General features: G+C 49.5%; 1 protein-coding gene across 1 annotated transcript in view; it reads right to left on the reverse strand.

Annotated features, from left to right (window-relative positions):
* The window catches only part of SLC44A4 (solute carrier family 44 member 4), a 56148-nt gene extending 41376 nt beyond the window's left edge, over positions 1–14772 (reverse strand). The window contains exon 1 of the mRNA XM_075322458.1: positions 14692–14772. Within this exon, the coding sequence (XP_075178573.1) occupies positions 14692–14707 (16 nt within the window). The 5' untranslated portion in view covers positions 14708–14772. The remainder of the gene's footprint in view (positions 1–14691) is intronic.
* Positions 14773–16280: the final 1508 nt, after the last annotated feature.

Genomic DNA, 16280 nt, shown 5'->3' on the forward strand with positions numbered 1-16280 from the left:
AAAACACATCCTCATCCGGGTCCCAGCTACCTGACCCCCCAATACTAAGATTTTAAAATAATATACCACCACCTCACGATGTTAACAGGATGTTCTCTGGTTTCCGAAAGGGACGTGTCATCCCTAAAATGTAATACCTTATTTTTTCGCTTTATAAGACGCACCGGATTATAAGACGCACCCCAAATTCAGAGATAAAAAAATAAAATATAAAAATGGGGTCCGTCTTATACTCCGGTGTTGTATTACCGGAGGGGGGCAGCAGTGGTGGTGAAGCGGGGTCACAGGAGGCAGAGGTTGTGCTGGCAGCCGCGGCGGGTCCGTGGTGGCAGCGGCGGTCAGTGGCGGTAATTCTTTTGTATGCAGGTGTATTTGTGGCAGATCCAGACTTGGACACTTCCCAGTTTCCCTTCCAGGCTCTTCTAGTTCTCGATAGACATCAGAGAGCTGCTGCCAATCGCTGGCCTCGGCAGAGCTCATCATGTCACTACTACGGCCAGTGATTGGCTGCAGCGGTAACAAAAGTATTTGCAAAAGTTATTGAAACACCATAAATAACAAAAATCATCTTTATTTTACAGGTTTCATCTGTCAATCCTAAAAAATCCCCTGTACAATGACTCCGGACTCCTGAGCTGCGGGGGCCGCGTAGTCATCATCTTGATTAATGATAGAATAATGGCCCTTTACTCTGAGTCAAGAGATATTCAAATGAGATTGTTATTGGGTTTTCCAAAGATGTAGAACAGGAAAAACGAGGCTTTTCTAGGCATTTGATAATGGCCTGTAGATACTGGACTAGAATAGAAACTTCTGCCTGCTCTCAAAGGAAATCCAGAGACAGGATCGGGGTTATTGCGGGTGTTGTGCGGAGTTAGGTATTAAGCCAGAGCTGTTACTTTACTGCAAAATGGCCTCGTAAAAATAGTTGATGCATTAACCATGAGGTGACAGAGTAAAAAAAAGATTTCCTGCGGGGGCAAAGATTGGACTGAAAGACGGATTAAATTCAGAACTAGGGGGGGCCCTATTTATGGGGAGGAGTACGGGGGTCCGCAGACACCCAAACTATGTAATGGCACCAAATATTGGACATGTATAATTCTTGGAAGGTCGGAGATTAGGCCAGACCTCTGGTTTGACTGGTGTCCTGACCAACTCCCCATGGGACAGAAAAGTGACCCGTAGACCCCCACAACTGTGACATCACTGATGGTGGGTCCAAGTCCGAATTTGCAATGAGACCTGACCTCTGAGATACTGAATAATGAGACAAAGATGGCGTCAGATACCGAGAAATGACTGGCAGAGTAAGGGTGATCGGCGTCACATTGTTTTTATGGAGGAGATTTGAATAAGCTTCTTAGATTTCCATAACCACAGTACCAGGAAGGAGCAGAGAAAGCACTGCAAAAAATGTGCGTTACTATGGGGTCAACTCAGGAAATTAACCCCGTGACTGCCAGCTCTGTGGCTGGTTAAACACCCATCAGCGTATTGGTACAACACTAAACAGTCTGCAGATTGCGACCCTCTAGCTGCTGCTGAACTACAATGTCCAGCATGTTTGAGGATATAGTTTTGCAATAGCTGAAGAGCGACAGGTTGGTTGCAGACCACCGTAATGCAGGTCTAACAACCCAAATGCCTCAAGCATTGGGGGACACTTCAGTGCCTTGGTCTTGCCCCCTTATGGAACCATAAATGGATGTGGAGCCACATGCCACAAAAGTGCAGTGGATTGTGGGTGGGGGTTCGGGGCCAGAAGGAAGACCTGGGTCTGAATGCGGTCAACAGAGGACCAGTAGCAGAAGAGACGTGACGGCGGATGCTGAGGAGGCCTCATTTCTGTGTGTTGCACCAACTGGACAGTTTGAAGCCACTGAAAGACCACAAGATCCAATTATATCCGGGACTCCCCTGTTAGTTGTAGAAGGCTGAAGGTTTGTTTATCCCCCTGTTGGATTGAGGGACTTTGAAGCCGCAAGTGGGGACCACGGCCTTTACCATGGACTTTGCCCAATCCAGAATGGACTTTGCCCAAAATGGACGGTGCCTTGGTCCATAGGACAAACAGGGGGAAGCGAGGAACCATAAGGGACTGTGCCTCCATTCAATGGAAGTTTACTTTAAGGATTTGATGGGAGAACTTAGGACTGTGCCTTTGCAGGGATGGGTGGTGTAATACAAGCTCCTGATGAGAACCGGCTAATGGTATTTGGGTCAATTCAGTTCTGGATTGGTTTACTGTTAAAAGTGATCATTACATGTTCTGTGGAGAAGAGAAGGAAATGTTAATAAACATGACGTCATCTGTGGTGTTACACTGATGTCTTCTAGGTCCTTAGATGTTCGAGGACGACCATCATTAAAGAGGGGAGGAATGCAAGGAGGTGGATTTCTAGTTGTGTTCCCCCTGAAGACACCAATGTTGTAATGTGATGTGAATAACGTCTTGTGTCATTGTGGAAAAAATGTGAATTGTAATGTAATGACTAATGTGCAGCAATGATATGTGGTTGTCAGACTGTAGGGCAAGAAGTAGTTAACAGTTGGGACTAGCACACAGTGGGAGGGGTTAGCATGTAGGGAATGAGATGGGTTCCTTACGGAACATAAGACAGGGCCAAGTGAGAGACAGAAGCAGACCTATGGTCTGAATGATGGTTCAGGCCACAGGAGTGGGTAACCTGTGGTGAAAAGGAGACCAAGACAAAGATAGGAACAATCTGAGACACAAGGAGAATACTAAAAACCCAGAATGAAGGACAGTGTCAGGTCCAAGGACTGACCATAGTATGGAGTGACCTAAAAAGAAGGGTCTGGAGACAGGATACCTAGCAGAAAGGCCTCAAGTAACTTACAGCTGCTCAAGGTAGCCAACTGACATAGACTAGAGCTTGGGACGAAGGAGTGCCCTGGGCGCGAGTTCCCTAGACGTCACTGTACCACCCCTGAATACATCAGGGTGCTACAGGGAACTGCATCCTTACCCAGGGTGCAGGACCTACCCCCCATGGTTCCAGGTACCCAGGAAACCTGTGTCACTCCCATCTGCACCACAAAACCCAATCACCTCACATCAGTCACTGCCAGACACACAGTGGCGTAGCAAAGGGGGAGCGGAGGGGGCGGTCCGCCCCGGGTGGCACGTGTCGGGGGGGGGCGGAATTTTGGCCACTCGCCTTCAGTTCTGCTGCCCCCGGGCCGAGTTGCGGGGACCAGAGTCCTCAGCAGGAAACTGTGGCTGCTGTCTCTTTAAAGCATGCAGACCACAATGCCCTGCTGGATTGAGCTTGATCTGTGGGCGGAGCTACCGCCTGGCATCCTGCTCTGTCCCACAGAGATGAAGGAGTGCCAGCCAGCAACTCCCAGCACAGCGCTGGCCTCCGGCGCTGTGTGGGCCCCCTCTCATCCTTGTCTGAGCGGTAAGTGCTACCCCCCTCGACCTGTATACTCCCTCCCAGCCACCCGGTTTATGGACCCCAGTGAGCTGCATGGGCTTTCCCCACCTCAGGAACTGCGTGTGCGGGCCCCCAGGAGCCGCGTGTGTCGGTGCAGGCTCAGCTCTGCTACATCTGCCCTGTGCTTGGTGTAGGCTCAGCTCTGCTACATCTGCCCTGTGCTTGGTGTAGGCTCAGCTCTGCTACATCTGCCCTGTGCTCGGTGCAGGCTCAGCTCTGCTACATCTGCCCTGTGCTCGGTGCAGGCTCAGCTCTGCTACATCTGCCCTGTGCTCTGTGCAGGCTCAGCTCTGCTACATCTGCCCTGTGTCTGGTGCAGGCTCAGCTCTGCTAAATCTGCCCTGTGCTTGGTGCAGCCTCAGCTCTGCAGCAGCCGCGTGTGTGGGCCCCCAAAAGCCGCGTGTGTGTCTATATGTGCAGCAGAGTTGTGTGTGTGTGTATGTATGTATGTATGCAGTAGAGCTGTGTGTCTTTCTGTATGTAGCAGAGTTGTGTCTGTATACATGTATGCAGCAGCTACAAAGTTGTATGTATGCATGTATGCAGCAGCTACAGAGTTGTATGTATGCATGTATGCAGCAGCTGCAGAGTTGTATGTATGTATGCATGTATGCAGCAGCTGCAGAGTTGTGTGTGCCTGTATGTATGTATATATATGTATGCAGCAGCTGCAGAGTTGTGTGTGTCTGTATGTATGCTGCAGAGTTGTGTGTCTATGCAGTAGAGCTGTGTGTCTGTATAAATGCAGAAGAGCTGTGTGTGTCTGTATGTATGCTGCAGAGTTGTGTGTCTGTCTGTATGCAGTTGTGTGTCTGTATGCAGCAGAGTTGTGTGTCTGTATGTATGCTGCAGAGTTGTCTGTATGTATGAAGTAGAGCTGTGTGTGTCTGTATAAATGCAGTAGAGCTGTGTGTGTCTATATGTATGCAGCAGAGCTATGTGTGTCTGTATGTATGCAGCAGAGTTGTGTGTGTCTGTATGTATGCAGCATAGTTCTGTGTGTCTGTATGTATGCAGCAGAGTTGTGTTTGTCTGTATGTATGCAGCAGAGTTGTGTGTGTCTGTATGTATTCATGTATGCAGCAGCTACAGACTTGTGTTTGTCCGTATGTATGCAGCAGCTGCAGAGTTGTGTGTGTATGTATGCAGTAGAGTTGTGTGTGTCTGTATGTATGCTGCAGAGTTGTGTGTCTGTATGCAGCAGAGCTGTGTGTGTGTCTGTATGTATGCTGCAGAGTTGTGTGTCTGTATGCAGCAGAGCTGTGTGTGTCTGTCTGTATGCAGCAGAGCTGTGTGTGTGTCTGTATGTATGCAGCAGAGCTGTGTGTGTGTCTGTATGTATGCAGCAGAGCTGTGTGTGTGTCTGTATGTATGCAGCAGAGCTGTGTGTGTGTCTGTATGTATGCAGCAGAGCTGTGTGTGTGTCTGTATGTATGCAGCAGAGCTGTGTGTGTCTGTATGTATGCAGCAGAGCTGTGTGTGTGTATAATAGGCCTGCCTACATGTGTGTAAAAAGGTGAAAGTCTAGGACTAATAGCAGCAGTCTACAATTAGATCTTTGATTGTAGTTCCATGAAAAATAAATATTTTGATGGTTTTCCAAATTTTTGAAAATTTCTGGATTATCAACAGCCAACGGGGTTGGGGGGGGGCGTCAAATTTGACGACCGCCCCGGGCGGCAAAAGCAGTAGCTACGCCACTGCAGACACACTAGCTGGAAAATGGGCCAGCCACTTGGGGACTGAGCAGACTGGAGGGGAAAGACTGAAAGAGAAAGTGGAGAAGTGAGCTACAGAGTGAGGAGCTGGGAGAGAGCTCCTGGGGAGCTAAGGAAGACTGATTGGGTCGCAAGCAGTGATCCGGGTCCAGAGGAATCGGGGACCGGTTGCAGGGTCGTTGGACAGGGGTGTGACGGACATAGTCTTGGAGGGACTGACGGCACCAGAAGGGCCCAACAAAACTGACTGGTACCGAGCACGATGGGGTACAGGACCCTAGGTCAGGAGCCGATTCAACATCCTGACAATTCACCTGAAAGGAAGAGGATCTTCAAGGTCTTCACTAAACGCTCAGAGATTGAGGGCATCAGCACAACGAGGGGGACAGGGTTTTTCCAGACAAAGCAACCCACTGAGGTCCCAAGTGCCATTAAGAGCACGGCTACACTACACATAGTGAGCAGGGCCCCCAACAGCTTCAAGCCACGGGGACCATCAACGGACAACAAATTGTGCACGGAGGCAGGCTCCGAATCACTAAGTGACACCGGTGGGGCCGGGTACTTGGACGAGCTCCTGGCAGCTGTACTCAGAGACTTTGGTTTACCTACAGTGTGTGTGTCTCCATTCTCCACCTCATCCAACACCACGACTACTCGCAGTGAGTACCCTAATCCCTGCACCTTGTCCTCCCAAATCTACCCAAACCCCTGAGCATGGAGCCTTCCCTACTTGTGGAGGGACTGTCACCTTGCTGCTTCACACCATCTGTCCCGGTCCTCCCTCCAGCAGCGGCGGTACTCCCATTACCGCAACCCGTAGGTGGCATCACAAACTTTACCCCTGTAAATATCCCTTTTTACGGATCAGAGTGTCCGCCAAGCCGGGTCCGGACACCGCGAGCCATGACAATCCCAGATCTGAGCAGCCCGACTAACACCGGGGCGGCACATCACTAAGCTTGGAATCAGACATGGAACCGCAGGAAGACAATTACTTTCATGAACTTTTATGGTGCCAGGCTGGATGGTGGTGAGAAGAACCAGAACACTAGGGACAGGACTAATCAACACGAGTCTGAAGAGCGTGTCTAAAGTGGCTTTGTATTGATGAAACCTACAACAAGATGTGTGCCTACCTTGTGTTTTTTTTAAAGAGCTGGTGGTCTCTCTTCTTCAATGGGCTCTCTGGCCAGCCAAAGACATCGGCATCAATTGGTCGGCAAAGGAGTATTGCCCCAATAATAAAAATACACACACCCAACCAGGACCCCATCTTTCATGTAGTGTGCCAGGTTACAAGAGAACAGCACCTCGCACACGACTATCGCCCCGTTACATGATCATAGACGGCCACCAAGAGGTAAAGGTACAGGTGAGAGGAAGCCACAGGAATCACGTACAGCGGATGTCGGCTCTGGATCATTCCATACTTCTAGTAACAGAGCGTCTTCATATACAGCAAACTTAAAGATCACCCCTTCCACCCCCCCACCCCACCAAAAAACACAGTGCAAGCCACAGAGTGCCCCAATAATGCAGGGCTAGCCATAGAGTGCTCTCCCATCACAGCGCTCATAGACAGTGCCACCTTGCTAGATGCTTCTTCTCTGTCACTTGTACAAAGATTATGAAGGATCTTGGCACGAGGTTGTTCCAAACATCTTGGAGCACTGACCCCAGATCTTCTGTCTCTTTATCCCACACAGACTGGATGATGTGAGATCAGGGCTCTGCGAGGCTGGATCCTCACTTCCGGGACTCCTCCACCTTTATTCTGAAGATCGTTTGTAATGACATTGGCTGGATGTTTGGGGTCACGTCCGGCTACAGAATAATTGAGGACTCAATCGGATGCCTCACTGATGGCGTTACATGATGGATCTCACATAATTCCATGTCTGGAATCACAGGAAAAGACAGAAGGCTCTGCACAAGCTTCATGCACAGAAGATCTGAGGTCAGGTCTTCAAGATGTTTGGAACAAACGTCTACCAAGTTCCTTCAAAAAATGCATGCGAGCAACAAAAGAATTGAGGCTGTTTTGAAGATAAAGGGCAGTCATTTCTCTTTTGTTCATTTACTTTGCATTGTTATTTACAACAGGTGTTTGATCCATGAATCGCCCAATACATTTTGGGGTTCAATTACAATTGGTATTAAACAGTCCTCCTCATACTACTGTCCACATTTTGACATCATGAGACCAAGACGACACCTAACAATTGATCAGCAGCACCGTGCCAATGCGAGGCTTCAAGCAGGATGTTCTCAGATGGAAGTGGCCACTGAGCTTCAAGTGTCACCAGCAGGTTGTACAGAGACACAGAGAGACTGGAAGAGTCACAGAAAGGCAGAGAAGTAGACATCCTGTGGCCACATCCCACACTGATGACCACTTTGTTGTGAACAATGCCCTTCAGAACTAGATAATGAATGCCACACAACTCCAGGCACATGTAAGGGAGGTGAGAGGCCCCCAAGTGTCACGTCAGACCATTTGAAACCATTTACATCAGTGTAGTCTGTGTGCTAGACAACTTGCAAGGTACCTGACCACACCACCAGGCACATGTGTCACATACGCTGGACGATGGACCAGTGGCTTCAGTGCTGGTCACTGATAAAAGTTGATCATGCTGAGCAGAAATGATGGCCACCAATGATGTTTGAGGTGTCATGCAGAGCGCTATGCATCAGCCACTGCTGTCACCAGACGAGCCATTGGTGGTGGTGGTGTTAGTGTGGGCCGGTGTGTCTACTCAGTACACAGCCCCGACTACTGGAATGACATCATTAATCCAGTCATTGTGCCTCTGCATGAGCAACACTGGCCTCATTTCATCTCAATGGAGAACAATGCTCCAGCTCATCGAAGTCACATCATTAGGGAGCGGCTGCTGGAGACTGGGAAACCACAAATAGAGCGGCTGCTCTTTCTCCAGACCTGAATCCCATAGAAAACCTATGGGATCAGATGAGTTGCGTTGTAGAGGCCATAACTCTGTACCCCAGAACCTCAATGACCTGAGGGTCGCCCTTCAAGAAGAGTGGGATGCCAGCCTCAGCAGACAAGAACTCCACTGGTGACCAGCAGGAGGCGTCGTTGTCAGTTGGAATTGATGCTCAAGGCCACATGACACGTTATTGAGACAGTGACATTTTTAGGGGGGACATACCGGACACTTTTTGTTTAAATAAAACATCCTCATAAATTGTACAATCTAATAAATAAATAATAAAAATATATATATATATATATATATATATATATATATATATATATATATATATATATATATATATATATATATATATATATATATAGTTTTTTCTCATTATCAGAACTCATTGGTTCTTCACACAATTTTCTAAGCTTCTCCGGTACCAGGTACACACATGCCAGGGCACAAATGCCAAACAGGAGATGTATTTATCAGAGTTATACCGGCAACACCATCGGCAAACACAACCATGAGAATATGGGATATACATCATGGACAGCTGACCTAGAAATGTTCACACGGCTGGCACAAGAGAACAGGTAACCAGGCCCGGCACAGAGCGGGTATTACAGGACCTGGCATCACAGCACGCAAGAAACCGCCATTACTGGAATATACAAGCCGGTGGTGCATACGGAATAATACCTCCTCCTGTATATCAGCGCCATCTACCCTCCGTCCCCCCCCCCCCCTCCTCCTGTATATCAGCGCCATCTCCCCTTCGCCCCCCCCTCCTCCTGTATATATCAGTGATATCTCCCCTCCGTCCCCCCCCTCCTCCTGTATATCAGTGATATCTCCCCTCCGTCCCCCCCTCCTCCTGTATATCAGTGATATCTCCCCTCCGTCCCCCCCTTCTCCTGAATATCAGTGATATATACAGGAGGAGGGGGGAAAGGAGGGGATATATCACTTATATACAGGAGGAGGGGGGGAAGGAGGGGAGATAAGTGATATCTCCCGTCCGTCCTCCCTCCTCCTGTATATCACTGATATCTCCCCTCCGTCCCACCCTCCTCCTGAATATCAGTGATATCTCCCCTCCTTCCCCCCTCCTCCTGTATATAAGTGATATCTCCCCTCCGTCCCCCCTCCTCCTGTATATCACTGATATCTCCCCTCCGTCCCCCCCTCCTCCTGTATATCACTGATATCTCCCCTCCGTCCCCCCTCCTCCTGTATATCAGTGATATCTCCCCTCCGTCCCCCCCTCCTCCTGTATATCAGTGATATCTCCCCTCCGTCCCCCCCATCCTCCTGTATACCAGTGATATCTCCCACTCCTTCCCCACCTCCTCCTGTATATCAGTGATATCTCCCCTCCGTCCCCCCTCCTGCAATATATCAGTGATATCTTCCCTCAGTCCCTCCCTCTCCTGTATATCAGTGATATCTTCCCTCCACCCCCTCCTCCTGTATATCAGTGATATCTTCCCTCCGTCCCCTCCTCCTCCTGTATATATCAGTGATATCTTCCCTCCGTCCCCCCCTCCTCCTGTATATCAGTGATATCTTCCCTCCGTCCCCCCCTCCTCCTGTATATATCAGTGATATCTTCCCTCCGTCCCCTCCTCCTCCTGTATATCAGTGATATCTTCCCTCCGTCCCCTCCTCCTCCTGTATATATCAGTGATATCTTCCCTCCACCCCCTCCTCCTGTATATCAGTGATATCTTCCCTCCGTCCCCCCCTCCTCTTGTATATCAGTGATATCTTCCCTCCGTCCCCTCCTCCTCCTCCTCCTGTATATCAGTGATATCTTCCCTCCGTCCCCTCCTCCTCCTGTATATCAGTGATATCTTCCCTCCGCCCCCCCTCCTCCTCCTCCTGTATATCAGTGATATCTTCCCTCCGCCCCCCCCCTCCTCCTCCTGTATATCAGTGATATCTTCCCTCCGTCCCCTCCTCCTCCTGTAGATATCAGTGATATCTTCCCTCCGTCCCCCCCTCCTCCTGTATATCAGTGATATCTTCCTTCCGTCCCCCCCTCCTCCTGTATATATCAGTGATATCTTCCTTCCGTCCCCTCCTCCTCCTGTATATATCAGTGATATCTTCCCTCCACCCCCTCCTCCTGTATATCAGTGATATCTTCCCTCCGTCCCCCCCTCCTCTTGTATATCAGTGATATCTTCCCTCCGTCCCCTCCTCCTCCTCCTGTATATCAGTGATATCTTCCCTCCGTCCCCTCCTCCTCCTGTATATCAGTGATATCTTCCCTCCGCCCCCCCTCCTCCTCCTGTATATCAGTGATATCTTCCCTCCGTTCCCCCCTCCTCCTGTATATCAGTGATATCTTCCTTCCGTCCCCCCCTCCTCCTGTAGATATCAGTGATATCTTCCCTCCGTCCCCCCCTCCTCCTGTATATCAGTGATATCTTCCTTCCGTCCCCCCCTCCTCCTGTATATATCAGTGATATCTTCCTTCCGTCCCCCCCTCCTCCTGTATATATCAGTGATATCTTCCTTCCGTCCCCCCCTCCTCCTGTATATATCAGTGATATCTTCCTTCCGTCCCCCCCTCCTCCTGTATATATCAGTGATATCTTCCTTCCGTCCCCTCCTCCTCCTGTATATCAGTGATATCTTCCCTCCGTCCCCTCCTCCTCCTGTATATATCAGTGATATCTTCCCTCCGTCCCCCCCTCCTCCTGTATATATCAGTGATATCTTCCCTCCGTCCCCTCCTCCTCCTGTATATATCAGTGATATCTTCCCTCCGTCCCCCCCTCCTCCTGTATATATCAGTGATATCTTCCTTCCGTCCCCCCCCTCCTCCTGTATATATCAGTGATATCTTCCTTCCGTCCCCTCCTCCTCCTGTATATCAGTGATATCTTCCCTCCGTCCCCTCCTCCTCCCGTATATATCAGTGATATCTTCCCTCCGTCCCCCCCTCCTCCTGTATATATCAGTGATATCTTCCCTCCGTCCCCTCCTCCTCCTGTATATATCAGTGATATCTTCCCTCCTTCCCCCCTCCTCCTGTATATATCAGTGATATCTTCCCTCTGTCCCCCCCCTCCTCCTGTATATATCAGTGATCTCTTCCCTCCTTCCCCCCCCTCCTCCTGTATATATCAGTGATATCTTCCCTCTGTCCCCCCCTCCTCCTGTATATATCAGTGATCTCTTCCCTCCTTCCCCCCCCCCCTCCTGTATATATCAGTGATATCTTCCCTCCGTCCTCTCCTGTATATATCAGTGATACCTTCCCTCCGTCCCCTCCTCCTCCTACCCTGTATATATCAGTGATATCTTCCCTCCGTCCCCTCCTCCTCCTGTATATATCAGTGATATCTTCCCTCCACCCCCCTCCTCCTGTATATATCAGTGATATCTTCCCTCCGTCCCCCCCCCTCCTCTGTATATATCAGTGATATCTTCCCTCCGTACCCCCCCTCCTCCTGTATATATCAGTGATATCTTCCCTCCGTCCCCCCCTCCTCTTGTATATCAGTGATATCTTCCCTCCGTCCCCCCCTCCTCTTGTATATCAGTGATATCTTCCCTGCGTCCCCCCCTCCTCTTGCTATATCAGTGATATCTTCCCTCCGTCCCCCCCCTCCTCCTGTATATATCAGTGATATCTCCCCTCTGTCCCCTCACCCTCCTGTATATATCAGTGATATCTTCCCTCCTTCCCCCCCCCTCCTCCTGTATATATCAGTGATATCTTCCCTCCGTCCCCCCCTCCTCCTGTATATATCAGTGAATCTTCCCTCCGTCCCCTCCTCCTCCTGTATATATCAGAGATATCTTCCCTCCGTCCCCCCCTCCTCCTGTATATATCAGTGATATCTTCCCTCCGTCCCCCTCCTCCTGTATATATCAGTGATATCTTCCCCTCCGTCCCCCCCTCCTCCTGTATATATCAGTGATATCTTCCCTCCGTCCCCCCCCTCCTCCTGTATATATCAGTGATACCTTCCCTCCGTCCCCCCCCTCCTCCTGTATATATCAGTGATACCTTCCCTCCGTCCCCCCCTCCTCCTGTATATATCAGTGATATCTTCCCTCCGTCCCCCGTCCTCCTGTATATATCAGTGATATCTTCCCTCCGTCCCCCCCCTCCTCCTGTATATATCAGTGATATCTTCCCTCCTTCCCCCCCTCCTCCTGTATATATCAGTGATATCTTCCCTCTGTCCCCCCCTCCTCCTGTATATATCAGTGATCTCTTCCCTTCCTTCCCCCCCCTCCTCCTGTATATATCAGTGATATCTTCCCTCTGTCCCCCCCCTCCTCCTGTATATATCAGTGATCTCTTCCCTCCCTTCCCCCCCCCTCCTGCTGTATATATCAGTGATATCTTCCCTCCGTCCTCTCTCCTGTATATATCAGTGATATCTCCCGTCTGTCCCCCCCCTCCTCCTGTATATATCAGTGATATCTTCCCTCCGTCCCCCCCTCCTCCTGTATATATCAGTGATATCTTCCCTCCGTCCTCTCCTGTATATATCAGTGATATCTCCCGTCTGTCCCCCCCTCCTCCTGTATATATCAGTGATATCTTCCCTCCCGTCCCCCCCTCGCTCCTGTATATATCAGTGATATCTTCCCTCCGTCCTCTCCTGTATATATCAGTGATATCTCCCCTCTGTCCCCCCCTTCCTCCTGTATATATCAGTGATATCTTCCCTCCATCCTCTCCTGTATATATCAGTGATATCTCCCCTCCGTCCCCCCCCTCCTCCTGTATATATCAGTGATATCTTCCCTCCGTCCCCCCCTCCTCCTGTATATATCAGTGATATCTTCCCTCCGTCCCCCCCCCTCCTCCTGTATATATCAGTGATATCTTCCCTCCGTCCCCCCCTCCTCCTGTATATATCAGTGATATCTTCCCTCCGTCCCCCCCTCCTCCTGTATATAATCAGTGATATCTTCCCTCCGTCCCCTCCTCCTCCTGTATATATCAGTGATATCTTCCTTCCGTCTCCCCCCTCCTCCTGTATATATCAGTGATATCTTCCCTCCGTCCCCCCCCTCCTCCTGTATATATCAGTGATACCTTCCCTCCGTCCCCCCCCTCATCTCCTGTATATATCAGTGATACCTTCCCTCCGTCCCCCCCGTCCTCCTGTATATATCAGTGATATCTTCCCTCCGTTCCCCCGTCCTCCTGTATATATCAGTGATATCTTCCCTCCGTCCCCCCCCTCCTCCTGTATATTCAGTGATATCTTCCCTCCTTCCCCCCTCCTCCTGTATATATCAGTGATATCTTCCCTCTGTCTCCCCCCTCCTCCTGTATATATCAGTGATCTCTTCCCTCCTTCCCCCCCCTCCTCCTGTATATATCAGTGATATCTTCCCTCTGTCCCCCCCTCCTCCTGTATATATCAGTGATCTCTTCCCTCCTTCCCCCCCCCCCCCTCCTGTATATATCAGTGATATCTTCCCTCCGTCCTCTCCTGTATATATCAGTGATATCTCCCCTCTGTCCCCCCCTCCTCCTGTATATATCAGTGATATCTTCCCTCCATCCTCTCCTGTATATATCAGTGATATCTCCCCTCCGTCCCCCCCCTCCTCCTGTATATATCAGTGATATCTTCCCTCCGTCCCCCCCTCCTCCTGTATATATCAGTGATATCTTCCCTCCGTCCCCCCTCCTCCTGTATATATCAGTGATATCTTCCCTCCGTCCCCCCCTCCTCCTGTATATATCAGTGATATCTTCCCTCCGTCCCCCCTCCTCCTGTATATATCAGTGATATCTTCCCTCCGTCCCCCCCTCCTCCTGTATATATCAGTGATATCGTCCCTCCGTCCCCCCCCTCCTCCTGTATATATCAGTGATTATCTTCCCTCCGTCCCCCCCTCCTCCCTGTATATATCAGTGATATCTTCCCTCCGTCCCCCCCCTCCTCCTGTATATATCAGTGATATCTTCCCTCCGTCCCCCCCTCCTCCTGTATATATCAGTGATATCTTCCCTCCCGTCCCCTCCTCCTGTATATCAGTGATATCTTCCCTCCGTCCCCTCCTCTTGTATATATCAGTGATATCTCCCCTCCAGTCCCCTCCTCTTGTATATATCAGTGATATCTTCCCTCCGTCCCCCCTCCTCCTGTATATATCAGTGATATCTTCCCTCCATCCCCCCCTCCTCCTGTATATATCAGAGATATCTTCCCTCCGTCCCCTCCTCCTCCTGTATATATCAGAGATATCTTCCCTCCGTCCCCTCCTCCTGTATATATCAGTGATATCTTCCCTCCGTCCTCTCCTGTATATATCAGTGATATCTTCCCTCCATCCCCCCCCTCCTCCTGTATATATCAGAGATATCTTCCCTCCGTCCCCTCCTCCTGTATATATCAGTGATATCTCCCCTCCTCCTGTATATATCAGTGATATCTTCCTGTCCTGCAGATATCGCCGCAGGTGGCAGTGTATGTAGGAGAAGGCAGATTTTACACAAGTTACAGATATATTGGGGATAATCAGTCTCACAGGTGAGCGCGCACTCCCGGCAGTGCACACTCCTGTACTCACCGTACTCCTCCGTCATCTTCCCCGGTCCCGCTCTGGTCCGGCCGCTCGGTAGTTTCTCCTTCTCCTCAATCCGTGTGGTCACCTGGCAACGCCCCCGGCTCACACCTGTACCTCGCTCCACCCACCACCGCTGCTGACCACGCCCTTCACCACCCGCCACTGCTGACCACAGCCCAGAGCACGTCCATGTGAGTGCGGGATACAGCACAGCGCGCAGATAAATAGAGAGACGCCTATATGCCAAAGACCATATACTGTACATATACACAGGGCACATATACACACGGTACATATACACAGGGCACATATAACACACGGTACATATACACAGGGCACATATACACACGGTACATATACACAGGGCACATATAACAGCACGGCACATATACACAGGGCACATATACACACGGCACATATATATATCTGTACATATACACAGGGCGCATATACACACGGCACATATACACACGGCACATATACACACGGCACATATACACACGGCACATATATATACTGTACATATACACAGGGCGCATATACACACGGCAGATATACACACGACAGATATACACACGGTACATATAACACAGTGTACATATACACACGGGACATATACACACGGCACATATACACAGGGCACATATACTACACGGTACATATACACACGACACATATACACACGGCACATATACACACGGCACATATACACACGGCACATATACACACGGCACATATATATACTGTACATATACACAGGGCGCATATACACACGGCACATATACACACGGCACATATACACACGGTACATATACACACGGCACATATAACACACGGCACATATATATACTGTACATATACACAGGGCGCATATACACACGGCAGATATACACACGACAGATATACACACGGTACATATACACAGTGTACATATACACACGGGACATATACACACGGCACATATACACAGGGCACATATACACACGGTACATATACACACGACAGATATTACACACGGCACATATACACACCGGCACATATACACACGGCACATATACACACGGCACATATATATACTGTACATATACACAGGGCACATATACACACGGTACATATACACACGACAGATATACACACAGGCACATATACACACGGCACATATACACACGGCACATATACACGACGCACATATATATACTGTACATATACACAGGGCACATATACACACGGTACATATACACACGGCACATATACACATGGTACATATACACACGACAGATATACACACGGGCACATATACACACGGCACATATACACACGGCACATATACACACGGCACATATACACACGGCACATATATATACTGTACATATACACAGGGCACATATACACACGGACATATATATACTGCGTACATATACACAGGGCAACATAACACACGGTACATATACAACACGGTACATATACACACGGTACATATAACACAGGGCACATATACACCACGGTACATATACACACGGTACATATACACACGACAGATATACACACGGTACATATACACACGGCACATATACACAGGGCACATATACACA

The sequence above is a fragment of the Anomaloglossus baeobatrachus genome, chromosome 9, assembly GCF_048569485.1.
Source record: "Anomaloglossus baeobatrachus isolate aAnoBae1 chromosome 9, aAnoBae1.hap1, whole genome shotgun sequence".
Lineage (NCBI taxonomy): Eukaryota > Metazoa > Chordata > Amphibia > Anura > Aromobatidae > Anomaloglossus > Anomaloglossus baeobatrachus.